At 38.3% G+C, this 19,483-nt stretch overlaps 1 protein-coding gene across 1 annotated transcript in view; it reads right to left on the reverse strand.

The window, feature by feature from the left end:
- Positions 1-19,483, reverse strand: part of LOC117971686 (pleckstrin homology domain-containing family A member 2-like) — a 48,254-nt gene that overhangs the window by 9,327 nt on the left and 19,444 nt on the right. The window contains exons 6-10 of the mRNA XM_034919887.2: positions 13,812-13,946; positions 9,525-9,656; positions 8,841-8,909; positions 7,730-7,800; positions 7,034-7,097 (exon numbers count right to left, since the gene is read on the reverse strand). Of these exons, the coding sequence (XP_034775778.1) occupies positions 7,034-7,097; positions 7,730-7,800; positions 8,841-8,909; positions 9,525-9,656; positions 13,812-13,946 (471 nt within the window). The remainder of the gene's footprint in view (positions 1-7,033; positions 7,098-7,729; positions 7,801-8,840; positions 8,910-9,524; positions 9,657-13,811; positions 13,947-19,483) is intronic.

The following is a 19,483-nucleotide window of genomic DNA, read 5'->3' on the forward strand; positions in this document are numbered from 1 at the left end:
TTTCTTGCAGATAATGCAGTAGACTATTCCTTTAGAGGTACATGTAAAATGTTCATGAATGTTGAATAAAGATTTAATGCCTTTAATCTCTGTTTCAGAATGAATGTATTTACAGGTATTACATCGTGGTCTATTACATGGATATGTGCCTTTCAAAGGTTCCCCAGAAGGACGAATAGCACTGTGTACCACATATTCTCTTATATTCTTGCCTCTTCTATATGACATCACGGGGGAGTCTTGAAAATAGGAGCTGTAGATGGGTCTTGTTGTAAAATTTTTCTTTGCACAGTTGTCTGTATCTTTCTGTTGGTAGGGAGGTAAGTGAGGACCAGAGGGATTCTATCATCTCGGTGTTGTATGTTGTTATTATATAAAGCATTTTTTCTATTTATATTTGAAATTCGGGATTTGGCTTTAGTGATGATCTTGTCCAGAAAGCCACAATTTCCAAAAAACAAACACGTTTCCTCACTTTCGGCGAAGAAATCTTGCTCGTCGCTGCAAATACGTCTGAGTCTTAACAGTTGTGAATAAGGAATGGAGTCAAGCCTTGGGGTGTGAGGAGTCACACTGCAGATATGAATGAGAATCGGCTGGTTTGTAGCAGACAGCAGTGTTAATGGTGGATTTCAAAACAGTGATGGGGATGTCTAAGAAAGGTATACATTTCTGATATGTTCCATGTGAAATCCAGGGCTGGGTGGAAATGTGTGACTGACTTCTAAATCCTCACTTGAGTTGGTGGAAATATATATGCTAAGACAGCAGTGGGGGGTTTTCCTATGCAGTCAATAAATAACAGAATGAGAGCTACATTGCAATATTACAGAGGAAAGCAATACTCAACATGCATTCATTAGACACCAAAACACCAAAACAAACAGCAACATCATTCGCTCTTTTTTATACACACTGGAAGGAAGGAACAGTACATCATTTTTTTTACCCCAGTGTATTACAGTGCTTATAATTATTTCAACACATGTATTTTATAATACCAGATGCCAGAATAAGTCTGCATAATTGAAATAACATACTCTTTGCACTGCAGTTTAAGCCATTTCAGGGTTTCTGCGCCGCAGGCTTTGTACGCATTGTACTGATGCAGCAGGAAAAAAGCAAATGCCTGCAGCTCATAAAAAACCAAATGGTTCAAACTCTTATGCAAGGAGAGTCTTATTTCCATCCTTGTAGCGTGCACCTTGGAAAAACGAATTTGTCAATACAGTTTTTTCCGGCTAAGAGAACACCCCTCGGGAAGCAAGCGAAGTGTTCTCTAAGTTAGACAGAGTTGACCACCGGACACAATATGCCAAGGCCAATGACGATATGAATCAATAAATACAATGTATTTATTACTGTGATGACGCATCAACATATGATATTAATAGAATAAGTATGAGAAAAGCAAGTGTATGCTAATAAACTATAACAATAAATAAACGAACTGATGACAAACTAAATTAACAAAGCCCCCCATACATGCTGCAGCGGCTCAAACAGTAATTATGAATACAGGAGCACTATTCAAGACAAGCATACATTAACACGTTAACACAGCACCCCTACACACGTTCAGAAATGCAGCACCAGCTATAGATTAATTATGAATACAGGAGCAATAATATTCATGACAATAAAGAAATAGAAGATGAAGTTCTTCAGTTAGTTTTTACTTCTGCTTTACTTTTAAGAAGATAACATTATAAGCATGCTTATATTCCAGAAGTACACCTCAAACGACTCAATATCTGCAAAGATACTAGGGTCAATTGGATGCTGGCAATGTGTTGATCGGGCGATAATCTATTAACAGGTTTTCAGTCGAGCAAACAGCCTTTACCCAAGTATACACGCAAATGAATGACAAAAGAAGCATTGGTTTGTGATGTTAGTCACTGTAATTGCATTTAAGAAAAAAAAAAGAAAAAAAAATTACAGATTTCTTTCGGAGCAGTTTTTATCACCCGATGCGGTCCAGTCCAGTCTTTTTAATCACGACTCTTCACGAGAAATTAAAACTCCTGCTCACTTGTACAGGCTATTGCTGCACGCATTTACATTCATACTGCAGTCTGATTGGTTGCATCTCCAGTCATTCATACTGCGTGTGGCCAAAACAGCAGTTTGATTGTAAGAGGATGTCCCTGTACACTGCAGAAACAGCAGTTTGATTGTAAGAGGATGTCCATGTACACTGCAGAAACAGCAGTTTGATTGCAAAAGGATGTCCCATGTACACTGCAGAAACAGCAGTTTGATTGTAAGAGGATGTCCCTGTACCCTGCAGAAACAGCAGTTTAATTGTAAGAGGATGCCCATGTACACTGCAGAAACGGCAGTTTGATTGTAAGAGGATGTCCCATGTACACTGCAGAAACAGCAGTTTGATTGTAAGAGGATGTCCCTGTACCCTGCAGAAACAGCAGTTTGATTGTAAGAGGATGTCCCTGTACCCTGCAGAAACAGCAGTTTGATTGTAAGAGGATGCCCATGTACCCTGCAGAAACAGCAGTTTGATTGTAAGAGGATGTCCCTGTACCCTGCAGAAACAGCAGTTTGATTGTAAGAGGATGTCCCTGTACCCTGCAGAAACAGCAGTTTGATTGTAAGAGGATGCCCATGTACACTGCAGAAACAGCAGTCTGATTATAAGAGGATATCCATGTACACTGCAGAAACAGCAGTATGATTGTAAGAGGATGCCCATGTACACTGCAGAAACAGCAGTCTGATTGTAAGATTATGTCCATGTACACTGCAGAAACAGCAGTTTGATTGTAAGAGGATGTCCCTGTACCCTGCAGAAACAGCAGTTTGATTGTAAGAGGATGTCCCTGTACCCTGCAGAAACAGCAGTTTGATTGTAAGAGGATGCCCATGTACCCTGCAGAAACAGCAGTTTGATTGTAAGACGTTGTAAGTGCGTTCCGTTCTACAACACCCACCTGCAAATATTTAAAGGTCCAGATAATTCAGTGGTGTTGATAACTGTCTTGCTTATGTTGCCAAAAATTGACTTTCCCCACAAAATGTAAAATTTAGGGGGAAATTAAGGGCATCAAAACATGCCCCTCCCCCCCTCCAGCTGGAGAAGGATACAAGAAGATTTCCAAGCATTTGAGTATCCCAATGTCAACTATTGTTTCTATTATCAAGTACAAGACTCGTGGGAATGTCACAACGCTCCCTCGGTCTGGAAGAAAGAAGGTTCTTTCACCAAGAACAAGTAGAAGAATTGTGAGGAAGGTTAATATCTGAGATTGACTGCCAAAGATATTCAAAGTGAATTGGCTGCAAGTGGGACTGGGGTTTCCATTTCAACCGTAGGTCGAGTACTGCATGGTGAAGGTATCAATGGTTGCAGGCCAAGGAAAAATCCACTCTTAGGAAAACTTCACAAGGACAATCACTTAGTTTGCAAAACGGCATTTGAATGATGGATATTAGTTCTGGTCAAAGGTTTTGTGGAGTGATGAAACACATATCGAGCTATTTCGTCACACTGATAGTCATTACGTTTGGAGAAAGTCTGGTGAGGTGTACAAAGAAAAGAACACGACACCTACTGGCAAGCATGGAGGTGGTAATATTCTTCTATGCGGTTGTTTTCCTCTAATGGCACAGGGAATTTAGTTCCAATACATGGTAAAATGGATCCCATAGCATACCAAAAGGTATTGGCCAATCATCTGAAACCCTCCGCTACAACTTGGTTTAAAGCGCAACTGGATGTTCCAACACATCAATGATCAAAAGCACACATCAAAATGTAATTCAGAATGGTTAAAGAAGAATAAAATCAAGATTCTGGAATGGCCTCGTCAAAATCCCAATCTAAATCTGATTGAGAATCTTTGGTATGAATTGAAGAAGGCTGTGCACAAGGGAAGTCCTCAGAATTTGAATGAACTGGAACAATTTTGTGTTGAAGAATGGTCAAAAATCACTAAATAATCATGCCAAAAGCTCACTGACAAATATCTTAATCATTTAAAATAGGTTATTATTGCTAAAGGTGCCTCAACTAGCTATTCATTTCATTTTCCTTGTCAGGGAATGAATACTTTTGAATCAGCATTTTTTGAGTTTTTCAAAAAACAATGTTGAAATAAATAATTGTAGACATCTATTTCTTGTAACTTTCTTTCCTCATCCACAAAAGCAAAACTTTTGCTCCAAAAGATTTTTCCTAAAATGTTGTTTTTCGAGAAATTTCTAGAAGTTATAAATTTCCATTGGGGTGTGTAAACGTTTGACTACAACTGTGTGTGTGTGTGTATGTCATATATAATATAGTTTAGCTCAAAGAGCCAGCTGCCCAACGTGTCGATATGTTGCACATATCTTTCTCAAGAGAGCATGTGTTTGAATCAAAACATTGAAGGTATTTATAGGTTTTTGACGGCATGACCACGACTTGTTATTGTTTATATTCAAATCCATGATTTATTCGTACATGATGTAATGGTGTTCTATATATTGACATCATTTTTACTTCTATATTTTAAATCTGTATTAATTCTAATTAACATTACTTTATATAAACTTATATTTATATTATCATGCAATGCTGGCTCTGAGGATCAGCCTTGATTTGGCCTCCCCAGCGCATCAGCATGCACAACTTTTGAATGGATGTTGTTTTATTTATTTATTTACATGTTATATATTTATTGGAGTTAATTAGTTCATTCTTTTCTGTTGAGTCCCGCTGGCATAATCGTATTCAGTCTATTTCTCCATTTACTTTCTTTTATTCTTCTATAAGTCGCATTGTCTAATTTTAACTGTTCTAATGCTACAAACTTTACATCACTTATGTCATGTCCTTGACTGGTGAACGGCAACCAATTTTCTAAAAAAATATCAGACAGGATGTACTGAGAACACTTCCATACTCCACTGAAAACATGCATGTCATTTTTTTATACATAGTATTATGCATGGAGAACATTATAAAAAGACATCCAAGTTTGCCACTTCTCACCACAAAAACCAAAGAGCTTTAGTGTTTCTGAGCAGCCAGTTATGCGAGGCTCCAAATACAGCACCAGGGTGATAAACCAACGATTGAAAGTTTAATTGAATCAAAATAGAAGTCTTGGTGATCAATAATGTGTCTAACATATATCAGGTACAAAAATGTAACAAGATGTATCGGCTAATCTTATCAAATATCACCTTAGGATAGGCAGGGCAGAATTAATGGCAAATGAGGGGGTGGGGTGGAGGGGGTGGGGACAAACCTTAAACTTTTAAGCAGTTCTGGAAATCCTTCTGCCTTCTAATAAATATTTTTACAGAAAGCTACAGAAATGCAGTAGGTCTGCTGTAAACACAGGTGGGTGGCTCTGTACAGTCGGTGCCTTTTTATTTTTCTTCTGTTTTTCTTAATCTTTCCACGTCGTCAAACACGCGTTCGATTTAAGGGAACAAACGGTCTGCACACACAGCCCCGGGGGGGTTAGCCAGGATGTTGTTTTATTCGGTGTTATGAATTCACAAGAGCGTTAAGGCATTTAGCCGCGTAAAACGAAATCTGTTTTGCGGTAAACACAGATGGATGGGTACATGAAACAAATAAACATCACAGTTGTTTTCACTTTTTTTCATACCACAGGTGCCTCGCAGAGGAGTCAGCCTTTTTATATTTAGAATATAGATTATTACGGTATTTATAGTTGTTAAACTTGCTGTTCACATTCACTTTATTTTCTGCTTCAGACATTGCATTAATTCTACGACTCTTCCAACGAAAAGTGGCAGTGTGGCTTTGTAGAGAAGGGGATTGCGTGGCAGATGTATTGTTGATTAACGAATCCACAGTTTGTGCTACAAAACCACAGAAAACTGTTGATTTGTCAATGAAACCACAGTCAGAACAATTCAAAAGAAAAGCGAATATCATTGTATTACACAACAATCATTTCAACAATTAGTTAATTCTAGTGTTATTTAGCAAAGTATTTTCTTAAAGTAATACAATTATACATTTAACAATGTAAACAAAATTACAAATTCATTTCCACAAACACCCCCCTTCTAATTCAAACTTCACCTATCTTCTGGACAGATTCAGGAACAACAGCAATTTCACCATCACTTGGTAAATCTCCACCAATTATACAGACGTTCGAAATAAACTCTGCTTTTGCATTCCTTTCATTTAACCATTGTTCAAACAAACTTACAGCCCACTTGCACTACTTCTTAAACTGATCGCTGGCAATGATATTTAGGTCTTCATCTGTTTTAGATTTGGCAAAATGATCAATAACTTTACTCTCCGTTCCTGGTTTACATTCCTTTGTTCTTTGCATTTAATTTTTTGAATGCCACTTTCACATTCTACATCTAAAACACAGTCCTCGCTGCTATCTTCACCAGAGACCAGACACTATAAATGGGAACTCATGACAACATTCCCACAATATGAGAGACAAACATTTTAACTGTTTGGACTAAGCATAACAGAGGAGCAGGGGTGCTTTAAGTAAGGGATAAACAACTCAAAGTGTTCAATCGATAAGAAAATAATCCAAAGTGTTCAAATGGCTAACAGCACTTGAAACAGTGAATTCTTTGTACTGATTCAACACTTGCGTTTGTCCTTTACTTAAAGCACCCATCTGGCCTCAATAGAACTAGGTCCAAGTACATCTGGTACACCAGAGTGTAACCATTAACCTGTCCCCCCTGCAACACTTACAGATTTAAGAAATCCACCAGTACGAAACACCACATATTTCTTACATCCACTAGGAGCAGGGTTAATGGTTATTTTCTTATGTAAGATCATACTAGGGAAAGAATTAGCATGACAGTAAAGATATGGAACTGTGCTCTTATTTTTGTATTTTGTCACTGCTTAGACAGGTAATTCTCAAATGGTCGCTGTGTCTTTGCCTCCTGTCTCCCCTCTGAAAATACCCCATACCATGACACAATTTTTAACTAGAAGAAAAGAAAATTAAATCTGTGAAATGGGGACTTGCGTATCAATATTATGAATTGACGAATCTCTTACCTGAATATAAAATACCCTAGAACTTGTTATTATTTCAAACAGATTGTCTCTCATCAGAAGATCTCTAAGAGGGGGGAAAAAAGGTTAAAATTAGAAACTAGAGGGCAGTCCCTCGATATAAAACTAGATTTTATCACATATAGTAAAATAGAATATGTGGGGTAGGAAGAGACTGAAGGTCACATGGTTTGAACGGAATGAGATTTCACCCAGATAATATACAGTACACTAGTGTACTTTATTTGTAATAGGTATCACACATTTGTATTAAGTTTGATTGATTATAATTATACAGAGATAAATGCATTGCTACTTCGCAATGTATAGAGCAATGTTACTGGATTATAGTATAATTTGCACTTGCTTTAAACTAGGCTGTATTCAAATACTGTTTTGCATTGTAACCTTGTAGTGCCCTGTAACACTTAAATCGCCAAATAAATTACTACTACTACTAAATGTAGCCAGCATTAGCTGAAAGCTATTTCTCAACTTGTTGCTATATTTTCCCTGTAAAATTTGAATAGTTTTTCTTCCTCCTCATAAATCAAAGTAACTTTAATCTAGATGTCATTTTGAGCTGCTGATTTTGATGGTCTGTAAAGATGTCCTGGGGCAAACATTTCCTACTGCTAGTAGAACAGCTACTCAACCCGCTGCTAGTTTTAAACTCTTTTACTGGCGTTTTATTCTCACCCGGACTTGACAAGACATTCATGGACCTTCAGCACATCCTTCAAAGGGATCGCACGGAGGGGATCCTTGTCCTGAAATAAAAGTTATCAAGATTGATGTGTCGCTTAGCATTTTCCATTCATGAATACTAAGTGCCATGTAACATGCATGCGTACTGTCTAATTCATTGTTTCTAGAACGATAGACCTGTTTGGAAATAGTTTTTGTAAACTCGTTCATGTTTCTGTGAACCTGAACTGGTGCAATTTTAAAACCAGACTATTTGGAACCCATTTATTTATTAAAACTGTATTTCTTTTTTTTTTTTTTTTTTTATGAATTTAGTCGTTGCCAATTATTTTTATTATTTTCTCCCAATTTAGAATGGCCAATTTTTTTTTTGTGCTCAGCTCACCGCTACCACCCCTGCGCTGACTCGGGAGGGCGAAGACGAACACACACTGTCCTCCGAAGCGTGTGCCGTCAGCCGACCACTTTTTTTCACACTGCGAACTCACCATGCAGCCACTCATGAGCTACAGCGTCGGAGGACAACGCAGCTCTCGGGCAGCATACAGGCAAGCCTGCAGGTGCCGGCCAGACTACAGGGGTCGCTGGTGCGTGGGTGAGCCGAGGACACCCTGGCCGACCTAACCCTCCCTCCCCCGGGCGACGCTCGGCCAATTGTGCACCGCCCCCTGGGAGCTCCCGTCCACGTTCGGCTGTGGAATAGCCTGGACTCGAACTCGCGACGTCCAGATTATAGAGCGCATCCTGCGCTCCACGTGGAGCGCCTTTACTGGATACGCTACTCGGGAGCCCCTTTAATACTGTATTTCTACAATAAAAAAACGTGTGGGGGAAAAAATGTGCAGACCAAACGTGTTTTTCCATGTCTTTTCTTTTGAATTCCTCTGCTGGGGCTGGTGTTGCAGAATCAATCAATCACTTAGAACATTGTATATATGTTTTATGAGAATAGTGCTCTTATTACTAGCATCTACAGAATGGGCTCTTATATAGTTAGTAGCACACATGCTTGTGTGTTTGGTTCCATGCTGGTAGTGTTTTGTGGCAAAGTCACTACACTTATTTATTTATTTATTTATTTGCACCATTGTTTGTAACTCACCGCTTCACATTTGAAGTAATTGACTGAATTCTCATCCAGCGTGAAGAATCTCCGTTTCCAGCTCTTTCTCTGTCAAATAAATGAAGGAATAGTTAACACTGCATATCACCTATTTAAAAGGCAGCTATAATATTTGTGTCCTGTATGATTAGTTATTAATGCATCGTTATTTGCCATGCTTACTAACTATTCCAAAATTCTTCTGACATTCTGTCGATTGTTCCTCTCCTGTTTCTGTTCATTTTGCTATTGTGCTCCTGAGTCATTTTTAGCAACTGGCAACTTACTAGACTTCCACAGGTGGGTTTGTAATTGTGTTAGCGTGTGTCTTTTCACTCAAGCTTGGCATTAACCTTGCAATGCCCATTCCTGTATCACATATGATACAATGCTTAGCCACCCCTCAATATCATTATCTTTTTAATCCAGCCTCACAAGCCAGACGTATTCATATGTGGTACATTATGTGTTGCCAGACAGCGGGAACAAAAACAAATACACATTTTGCAGAAGAAACAGAATCTAGTTACATAAATAAAGTAGCTTTTCTCATTACTGTACATCAAAACATAAAAACCAAGGTGTGTATAAATATTGTAGCAACGAATACAATTCCTCAGTCGGCAATGTTTTGCTCTCAGTTGAATGGCCTGTGTGATTTGCATTGCTGGCCTCTGCACTCACCACATTGCCCTGTTTGACGCAGTAGCCACTCTTCAGCACTCCAAGCCTGCTCCCCACAGATGGCATGTGGCTCTGTGAGCGGATCAGACTGCCATGAAACCCAAACTCCCCTCCCTCTGACTCGTCTTCCTTCTGCAGGACAGAACACAGTGTGGTGATCATAACACCGTGTTGGGGTTCTGTGGGGACCCACATTCTACCCCCCCCCCCCCCCCCCCCCCCCCCCCCCCCCCCCCCAAAATAAGGTGCAATAAAAAAAAAATCGATCATAAATCACTTAACACTTTATAGCTGCTTTAACAGATTATGTCAATTTTAATTCGGAACAATAATAGATTATTGTGCTTTTTGATAATGTGGCTAGTCGTGAATTTTTATTGCACAAATATCTAAAGCCAGGAAGGATCAATGCCACAGCTACCAAGATTTTGTCTTGTTCGTCTCTCTTCATACAGACAAGCGATTTGACCATTCAAGATGCTGGGGTGTTAAGTGCCATGGAATGATGTCGTGATTGAAAAAAAGAACGAGCATCAGAGACAGCACTACCAGCCAGGGAGAACGTCACAATTAATGGGAGTTTAAATGATTTAACAAGTTAAGTTTAATATTCCTTAAACTGTTCTGGTCTGTTGTTGGTTTCTAAAACAACAGTTTGGAGTTGTTCTAAGGATACAAAACTGTTTAATCCACTTAATCTTTTAAATGACTTGCTTAAAGGTTTGTAAATAGGGTCCATATACTGTACTTGACTGCAAAAACTGAGCTGAACAACTCTGTGTATTAAACTGACATACTGTTTAAAATATTTCTGAAGATAGTTTCCTTATAATGCCATGATAACTATTACTGTAGCTCTGTAGGTGTTTCCTATATATATAAATACATATTGTATAGGGTGATGTTGCTACAAGCTGATATCCACCCTGTGAGTGGGCTTTCTTTACGCTCTGAACTTGAGTGGGGTGAAAAATAGATTGAAGCATCCTGCACTATATATTGTACTGAACAGGAACAATTAAACATAACTAACCTTAAAGTAAAACCATTTTGTATCTAACACTATGTGATTTCAGATGACTGCATCAAATTCATATCGAGGTAAACCATGTATAACATGTATTGGAAAACGTATAATAAAGTCTGCAGAGAGGCAATAAGGAGGAATCTTGTTTGCCTGCATGTAAAACCTGTACAGGGACGAAGACTGCTTCCTGATTTCACTCTTGCGGATTTTCAGAATTGCAAAATTGTAGATTTTCATAGTAATGCGTGGGTCACTCCAGCTCAAGTGGGTCAGACTGTGGGGAGGCGTGGCCTCTGTTTGTGGCTGATGATACAGAAACCACCAAAGGTTCCAGGGCGGGTCTTGAGCACGACATGTTGAGAGCATGTCTGCAGAAAAATACACATTTTTCATGACCTTAGACCTAATTGTTCTCCATGTGGGGGATGGCCTAGACATTTTTAAAGCTTGTTGTTTTCCCGCCAAAAAATAAATAAATAAAACCAATTGATGCAAGGGGTCAACTTGAGCTAGAACGACCCGTGTACTGTAGGTTTCAGATAAAAAATAAATAAATAAAATAAATAAATAAATGGACTGTTAATTTGCAAGCCAAAAAAACTGAGACCAAAAATACAGGGTGATTAGAAAGTAAGTTTACCACATCAACACACCATATCATGAATGTGGTAAACTTACTTTCTAATAATCACCATGTACATTTAAGTACAGGAAATTGGCTGGGCAATACACACACCAAGAAACGCAGGACAAAAAATGAAAATGTAAGGTGCAAACCTCCCCCCCCCCCCAAAAAAACAAAAAACAGTTTAGTTGTTAAGGTTTCAACACCATAAATGTGTAATATCGGTAGTCAGGAAGTGCCAAAAGAGAAACTGAGACAGAACAGTAACAAGTCTATAGGTTTGAAGTGCCGCTCAGCACAGAGAAGATATGCATCTTTAAACCGCAGAGCACTGTCATTATTCGTGTTGCAGTTGCACCAGAGCCCTGTCCTGTTCCTTTGCCGTCGTTACCCTTCTCACACACTCGGCCCTTGTGTGTGTGTGTGCGTGTGCGTGTGTGTGTGTGTGTGTCTCTCTCTTTGAGACATCCCTTCCAAATATGGTACCAGAGCAGACCACAACCTCATGGTCGTTTGCTTTGTATACCTAAGATTGAACATGAGTTTGCATTGATTTTTCTGTATTCGTCTGAAAAATACTACAGCAGTTGTGCTCAATTAGATTTTTAAATGGGCTTCGGAAATACATGACATGTGGTTTTATCAACTTAAAGCATGTATCCCTATTATAAATGACATAACAAATCAACCAATCACAGTGAAGTATTTGCCACAATTCCAGTACATAGTGTCCGGTCTATAGATGTGACACCATGCATAGAACACCACAGCTAAATCCAATATTTTAAAAAAATAAAAATAAAAACACTTGCCAATCTGAACAAGGTAAAAGACGTTTAATCCTTGAATGCTACTGTCCTCCAGCTGAACTTTTGTTTTTAATAAATAGTTTCACCACGGCACAGCACCTGTAGGCCTACATGCATTCAGACACTGGCAGTTAATTCTGGACTGAACCATTTCACGACCGGGGGAGGGATAAAAGTTTTAGAAAAATAATTCCTGAGTACAATCTTCATTTGTGTGACTTTTAATGTGTGTAGGGTGTCTCTTACTGTACAAGAGACATTCCTCACAGTCTGAGCAGCTTTGCAGTCCTCTTGCCCAAACTGCGGTGGCACCTCTTCTACGATAGAGACATGCTACACACAACGTATTAACTTATAATAATAGTACTTAAAAAATAATTTGCTGAATTTGATTTTGTTCTGCAATATAATCATGTTTGTATCATTGCAGTAATCGCAATAATGACTGATCAATAAATCTGAGAATCCAACTGAATAAAGATGAGACACTTTCTGGGTGCTGCACCACGACACTCCTTGTAAACTCTTGTGTATACAGTCAACAGTCACCTTTCACTTACTCTCACCACATTGAAATGTCCCTCACAGAATGAGGACGAGCTCCTGATCCGATCACTGCAGTTACAGTCACACTCTAGTTAGGATCACTCGCACGTATCAGTCATACAACTGCTTTCTAATCCCACTCAGTTTGGGACAAAAAAAACATTACATTAGAAGGTTCACAAGGTGCTGTACGGTATTGAAAAGTACAGCAGCACAATATAGACCACTGCACTGTGTGCTTACAGCTTTCCACTGTTTTTAATTATTGTTACACAGGTACAGTATATATTGAAGACATTTTATTAAGCAACGCTATTCTAATCAATGCAGTACCTCATGCTACATATGACATCAATGCTGCTTCTCTGTTTTTAACCCTTATTTTGACAGGTTATAGATGATAAGCCCTTTGTGATGATTTTAGAAGGGTATATCTGTACATTGAAATCCATTGGTTAACTCTTCAGTCACTAAATAGATTAAAATAAAAGGTTTAAATCCTGAGTCCCACTGAACAAACTAGTCCCTGACAGGACTGGGCATAGTACTGGCTGTTTATTCAAGGAGCCTCTGCCATGTACTTGGACTCAGGGGTTAACTAGCTGGCTAGAGAAGGAGATTGCTTAGTTCTATGCAAAAAAAGCACAATCTTAACGGTAAAGATAAAAGACCACGTAAGGAAGTAATAGTAAATCAGTCATAAAACACACATGCAGAAGAAGCTAGCTTTAACCACAGCCACAAATACATAACCGGTTAAAAATGATCCTAGTAACAGCAACTCATTTATTCACTATGATATTAATAACTACAGCAGAGATCATTCAAACACTGTCTCTTCCTGCAGAGCCTCGCCCAGCTGTTAACACTATTTTGTGATATGCAGTTTAAGAAGAGTTGCAAACTCAGAATGCAAACTATATACCCCACTCAGCCCCCTGCTTGCTCACTAAATATATTGGTACCCCTGAACAAATAATCACCCCACCTTCCAATATAGAGAGTGTCCCGCCTTTTCTTAATACAGAAAGGCATTTGCCCTTGCAAACACAGTGTTACACCACATGGGAAAACAGTAACAGTACCTTAAAGCTCACGTACACTCATTTCATAGTTCAGGTCGTGGGAGTGTTCAGACTTTATGTCGTATCAATATTATTGGGGCAAAATCTAGGTTTTTCTAATCCAAGTTCACGTTGTCAAGCCAACGAATGAACAACAAATGCATTAATTCATCGGTGCCAATGCAGGCATGATCCCATTCTGTTTAATCCCCCTACCTGATTGATGGGGGTGTGCACCACCACCCCTCCGACGATGGCTGTCTTGTAGGGTACCTGCTGTTTTCTGTTCTGGGGATCCACTGAGGTTCTGCTGGTTTCTGTTTTAGGAGCGATACTGCACTCTTTTGGTACCTAGGAAGAAACCGTGTCATCAGATATGCGTTACTTCAATCACGTTTGCCACAATCTCACCTAAACCGTCTGTAAGAAGCTTTAAATTACTATTTTTTTATGATGCCCCTTACCTTATGTTTCCAAGCATTATACATGTTTTATTTTTGGGGTTTTTTTTTATTGCAATTACTTGCATACTGTAAGTCTGTTTTGAGGTGCTTTTACCTGTGTTCAGGAGCTGCTCTTCAATTTAAATATAGAAATGCAATACAAGTCCAAAGCAATAGTCCAAATGACATGAAAACTGCGTAGTAAAATTATATTAACCAGGTTTTTTTTGCAAAATACCATTTAATAAAATGTGGTTCTTTCAAACCCTTAAGTTTGAGATTAGCACAGTGAACTGCACTGCATTTAAACACAAACACACAAACACACACCCACCCACACACACATTAAACTTTGCTTTGAACTAGGTCAGTCTGTGAGTCACACAGGCATGTTCCTGCTGCAGTAGGAGGTTATGAAAGTTACATTTTTTTTCCACATGGTGTTTTTGTTTAGATTTTACCCCACAAGCTTATGTGGTGACAAGGAGCTGAAATATTTACCATGTAATATCTTTCTTTATATTGTACCAGTAGGTTAAAAAAAAAAAAAAAATCTGTTTGTGAATACGGTTGTTCATTCAACAGCCCTGGAGTTTTGTGCTGTTTTATTTTTGTTTTCTGGTTACCCCTGGGAATGGTTAGGCCAGGCCTGTCACTTTCCTCTGCTCATCAGAGCCACGCAGCAGACAGCCACTTCAGGAAGCACAAGCGAGCGCAGTGAGCATCACTTCCTGTCTTTCAGATATAGGACTGGGTGCAGCTGTCGGAGACGATCAGTCAACTGACTGTACAAACCACAGATCCCTGGCCTTTGATAAATCAGAGCCGACACCATTAAATATTAACAAGAGGGTGTGAAGAACGTAACATTGCCCAGAAAATACCAACAGAACCTGTAGTAGCTCTACCAGAACAATTAGCAGACCACAGCATGGATGACACCACAATGGATTTGGAACCAACATAGTGTTCCCATTGTCGGGTACCAATATAATCCGGGATGCATCCACCAGCGATTTTTAGATGTAATCCTGGGATAACAACAGGTGCTGTAAAATGCTTTAATAACATACAGTGGTGGCTTATCCCAGCGGGGTACAGGTTAACTTTAGATATCCCTTTCTGTTTCAGTCATCACATCCTGGTCAGTTTTTAATCTTGGATGTTAAAAGCACCCCTCTCTATAGAGCTCTCAAACATGTCTCTTAAGAACAGCTGGTACACCACAATGTAACTAGGGCTGTAATTTGTTCACAGTTACAAATGGCTTATTCAGTGTAGAATACACATACACACACACACACGGTTGAATTGAGTACTGTAGCAAGTGTGTGCTGGGGAGGGAGATCAATTAAATGTGTTGTGTAAATGACACCTGAGAAGAGATTTTGGACAGAGTGCAATCACACTTTCTTTTAACTGCAACTTATTTCACAGAAAAAAAGTAAATTAAATCAATTTTAATATTAACATGTTTCTCAGTTGTGATTTGAGATACACCAATGGCTTAACAGGTATCAATTTGATTTCAATATAAAAGTCAGGGTAAAACACTGAAAATCAGAAGCCCTAATTATAGATTTAAAACATATTAGGATTATTCAATAGACAATACTTTACAAAAATGTCATTGACTGTTATTCTGAGTGGCAACAACCTTTACCTTTAACTTATACATATAAATACAGTATTTTAAAATGAAGAACTTTTGATTGAATGAATATATAGACAGGTAGAACACACATAACTAAATACCCCCCATGTAGTCTCATTGTTTTACAATAATCGCATTTCACCCTCTGATGACTTGGAGGTGGCATTTTAATAATAAAAATGGAAATTCTACCAAAATATGAAAAAATAAATTTAACAAAATAGCAAAAAGCTTATATTACCACCGATACTGTATTACTGCAGTCATGTGTTGTTTGTGAGTAGACAGGTATAAATGACACCATGCTTCATGTTATCTTGTTTATGTAAATACACCCCAAAACAGAACAGAGCATGCTAATTAAAGTGAAAAGTGTGCATTTGTTTTTGAGTGACAGCATGAGCCCGATAACCACGGTTCCAGGTTCCCCCGCCCCCCGCCCCTCTCAGATCTCTATCGGATGTCGGCGAAAGTTCAAAACTTTGTGCCGGGGACAAAAATAATTTTTGGCTCTCGACCAAATCCTTCAGCGCACATTGTGCGCGTAGGAGCGAACATTCTACAGCTCTGGTCACTGAAATGGCATTTCAGTCTCAAAACTGGTATTTCAAGATATTTCACAATTTAAACATAATATTTATTTTTTACAGCAGAAAAATATAGCGTTAATGGATAATTTTCTCTGGAGTTATTATATAACAAATGTTGTAAATATTTAAATGCTGACCTGAAAAACAGTAAATGGTAAATTGTGGAATACTTAGTTTTTTTATGCCCACCTTTTTAAAGACTAATTTCACCATAAAACAAAATAAAAACATAAATAAATGTAAAAATAACAAGAGACACATGAAATGTCTCTTTCTTGTCCTGGACAAGCCATCTTTAGCAGAAATATTTCCGATCTTTGATGCAGCTGATGTCTTTTACATTGAAGACATTTTAAAGAAACAATGTAGCTATCTGCAGTGTGTTCAATAATTTCCAAGAAGCAACCTAAACTAGTTGTCAGATTAAAAAAAAAAAAGTGTATTTACACTATTCTTTCAGAAACGGGAAATTTCACTGGGAGCTACATATTACACGGCAATAGATACATTTCACGGAAATTGTGATAAACATGAAAAAAAATACCCTTAACCATAACCAATGTAAGTCCAACCGCTAATGATTTAAAATAGTAGTCTCATAAAAAAGGCAAGTTCCAACATGCAAGGCCTGTCTGTGGAGATCCTGAGTCATGACAATACTTGTTTTTTTTTTTGGTTTTAATTATAATCTGCGTTGTGGCCTGCAAAACAAAAGGTTGAAGAATTAAGTCATCCAACTCACTCCCTTAAATTGAAGTTGTTCAGTTTATTATCTGTAGGTTTGTCAGTTTAGGACATTAGTGTTCACAGTCAACGCAGGTTAAACTGCATACGCTTAGCGAGTGCTTTCGTCATGTGTTGCTGACAGTGAACAGGGTGGTAGCTGGCTTGCTTTCATTGATGTTTACAGTGGTTTTGCACAGCAGGGCTAAAGCTAAACCATGTCTTAGATCTCTACTGAAAAGAATGTCATGGTTGTAAATACAGAATTACAGAAAAGTGGATCATTCTTGACTTGCATCCCCTGTACACTGTACAGCTATGGCCAAATGTTTTGCATCACCTAGAATTTTAGGATTGAGACATAATTAAAAAAAATATATATATATATGATTATTATAAAAATAATCATAATTAATTTAATATCATGTATCAAAGAAACTACAAAATGATCTTGCAAAAGTCTACCAGAAACCATAATAGTATTACAGTATTTCATGTTGGATTTCTAAATGTCACATTTTTCAATGTCAGTTTTTCATTATGTATAGGGAAAAATACAAAGCGGTATGTAATTCAATATGTTAGCATAACATTATTCAGCAGGTTTCATTCGACTTTATGAAGCAAAATTAGTTAATTCTAGAGGGTGATGCAACATTTTTGACCACGACTGTATATACAAATGTCAAAATGTAAGTGCGATGTACAGACCGTGTGGAATCTGTCTGTCATTCACTCAAATCTGTTTCATTTTACACCATAATGCTAAGCAGATTTGTGTTTGATACATAAACAGAATACTCATTCATAGAGTGCTTTGATCCTACTAAAAAGACAGCGCCAAAAAACATTGAGGTGTTGTACAAGATAACATGTAAAAATGTAATTGTGTCTTATGCATAGATAGGTTGTCTGAACGGGTCTGATTCGGGTCACTTAATTTAGAAAGTTTTTTAGAAAGGTTAATTGATTTTTTTGTGATGAAATATGTTAAGAATATCACAGCCATAAAACTAAGACTAGACAAGGCATTTTTAATATGGTACACATCACAAATTAAAACAGGGTCCCAACTGGTACAGATCAGTGAGAGTCTACAGCAGCTTGTGGAGAATACATCTCAAGCAGGTCATAGTGCTGCAGTGATAAGGAAGCGACAGCCAGAGGTGTCACTCCGGGGTTCTCTGACGCAAGTATTTTTAGCAGCTCGGCTCCTTAGTGCTGCCCTGGCAGACAGAGCAAGCAAAGCAGGCTTCCTGCACCTCCTCTGATGTGCCACGTCTGAGTGCTGTAGTGACGAAACTGATTGAGCACACCCGATAAACTCCTCTCTGATCAGCGTGTTATTTCCATAGCACTGGCAATGAGTTTGTGACAGGAACCCTGAGAGACTCCCCTCTCCTGACCTGAACACCCCCTGCCACTCGGGGATCTCTCAAGAACTGACAATAATGCTGAGTTGAGACGAACCGTGTGGAGCTTTTGTAATGTCGCTGTGATCGATCTTGAAGCCAATCAGGTGAAAGGTAAAGTATGAGCAGAGAGTGGATCAGTTTAAACGAGAATATCCTAAGTAGAAAAAAATTAACTTTCCACTATAGCTTGATTGGGTTATTTATAACCTCCTACTGCTGCATGTAATAGCAGAATAAGACATTTTTCTTACAGTAAGCGTCACTTATCCTAAGTTTATATATTATAATTCTGAATATTGAATATGATAAACAATTAGCCCTTACAGTGTTTTTATACACTGAGATATATTTATAAAAGTATTTAACCTGCATATTTTGGATGCTGACTAGTTTCTCATAACTTTTTTTTCCATTTTGACTGGGTGTTTTTGTTGTTAAGGATAACAAATTTTGCTCTGGTTAAACATTTACACAAAAATCTAACTGTATAACACTTATGTCTAAATGTTTAAACTCTAAACTATTAGCGCCCCCAGTTCACATAAGGCTAAACTTCTGGAGAAAATACTGCAGTAAAGATTTAAATTTTTGAGTTAAAACGGAACATGAATGCTTCTTACACAACAAAAAAAGGAAGTGAGGTAAAACTCCTTCCTTAAAAAAACTGTCGTAACGTTGCTCCGGCCTGCATTCCCAGAACACCAGAGCATTGGGCTGCAGCGATGCAGAACCACAATGTTGGAGAAAGGAGAACCAGGAAAATGTTTATTACATTTTAAATTTTTTTTTTTTGTTTTATCAATAATATAAAAGCACTAAGCGTCAGGTGAAAACTGACTCTGACTGGAAGACGAGGGGAACTCCTTTTCTGTCTAGAAAGCCACCCATTCCTGGTTCTCTCCTTTTTAAAATCCCATTGTCTCATAAGTGGCCTTTTGGTTTCCCTTCCCCACCAGCCCCCCCCCCCCCCCCCCCCCACTTGGTTTTTAGAAGCTACTAAACAAAACATAATCAATTCAATCACAGTTTTGACAAAGTATTATTATTTTTTTTAATTTCTTCA

Source organism: Acipenser ruthenus, chromosome 46, assembly GCF_902713425.1.
Source record: "Acipenser ruthenus chromosome 46, fAciRut3.2 maternal haplotype, whole genome shotgun sequence".
NCBI lineage: Eukaryota > Metazoa > Chordata > Actinopteri > Acipenseriformes > Acipenseridae > Acipenser > Acipenser ruthenus.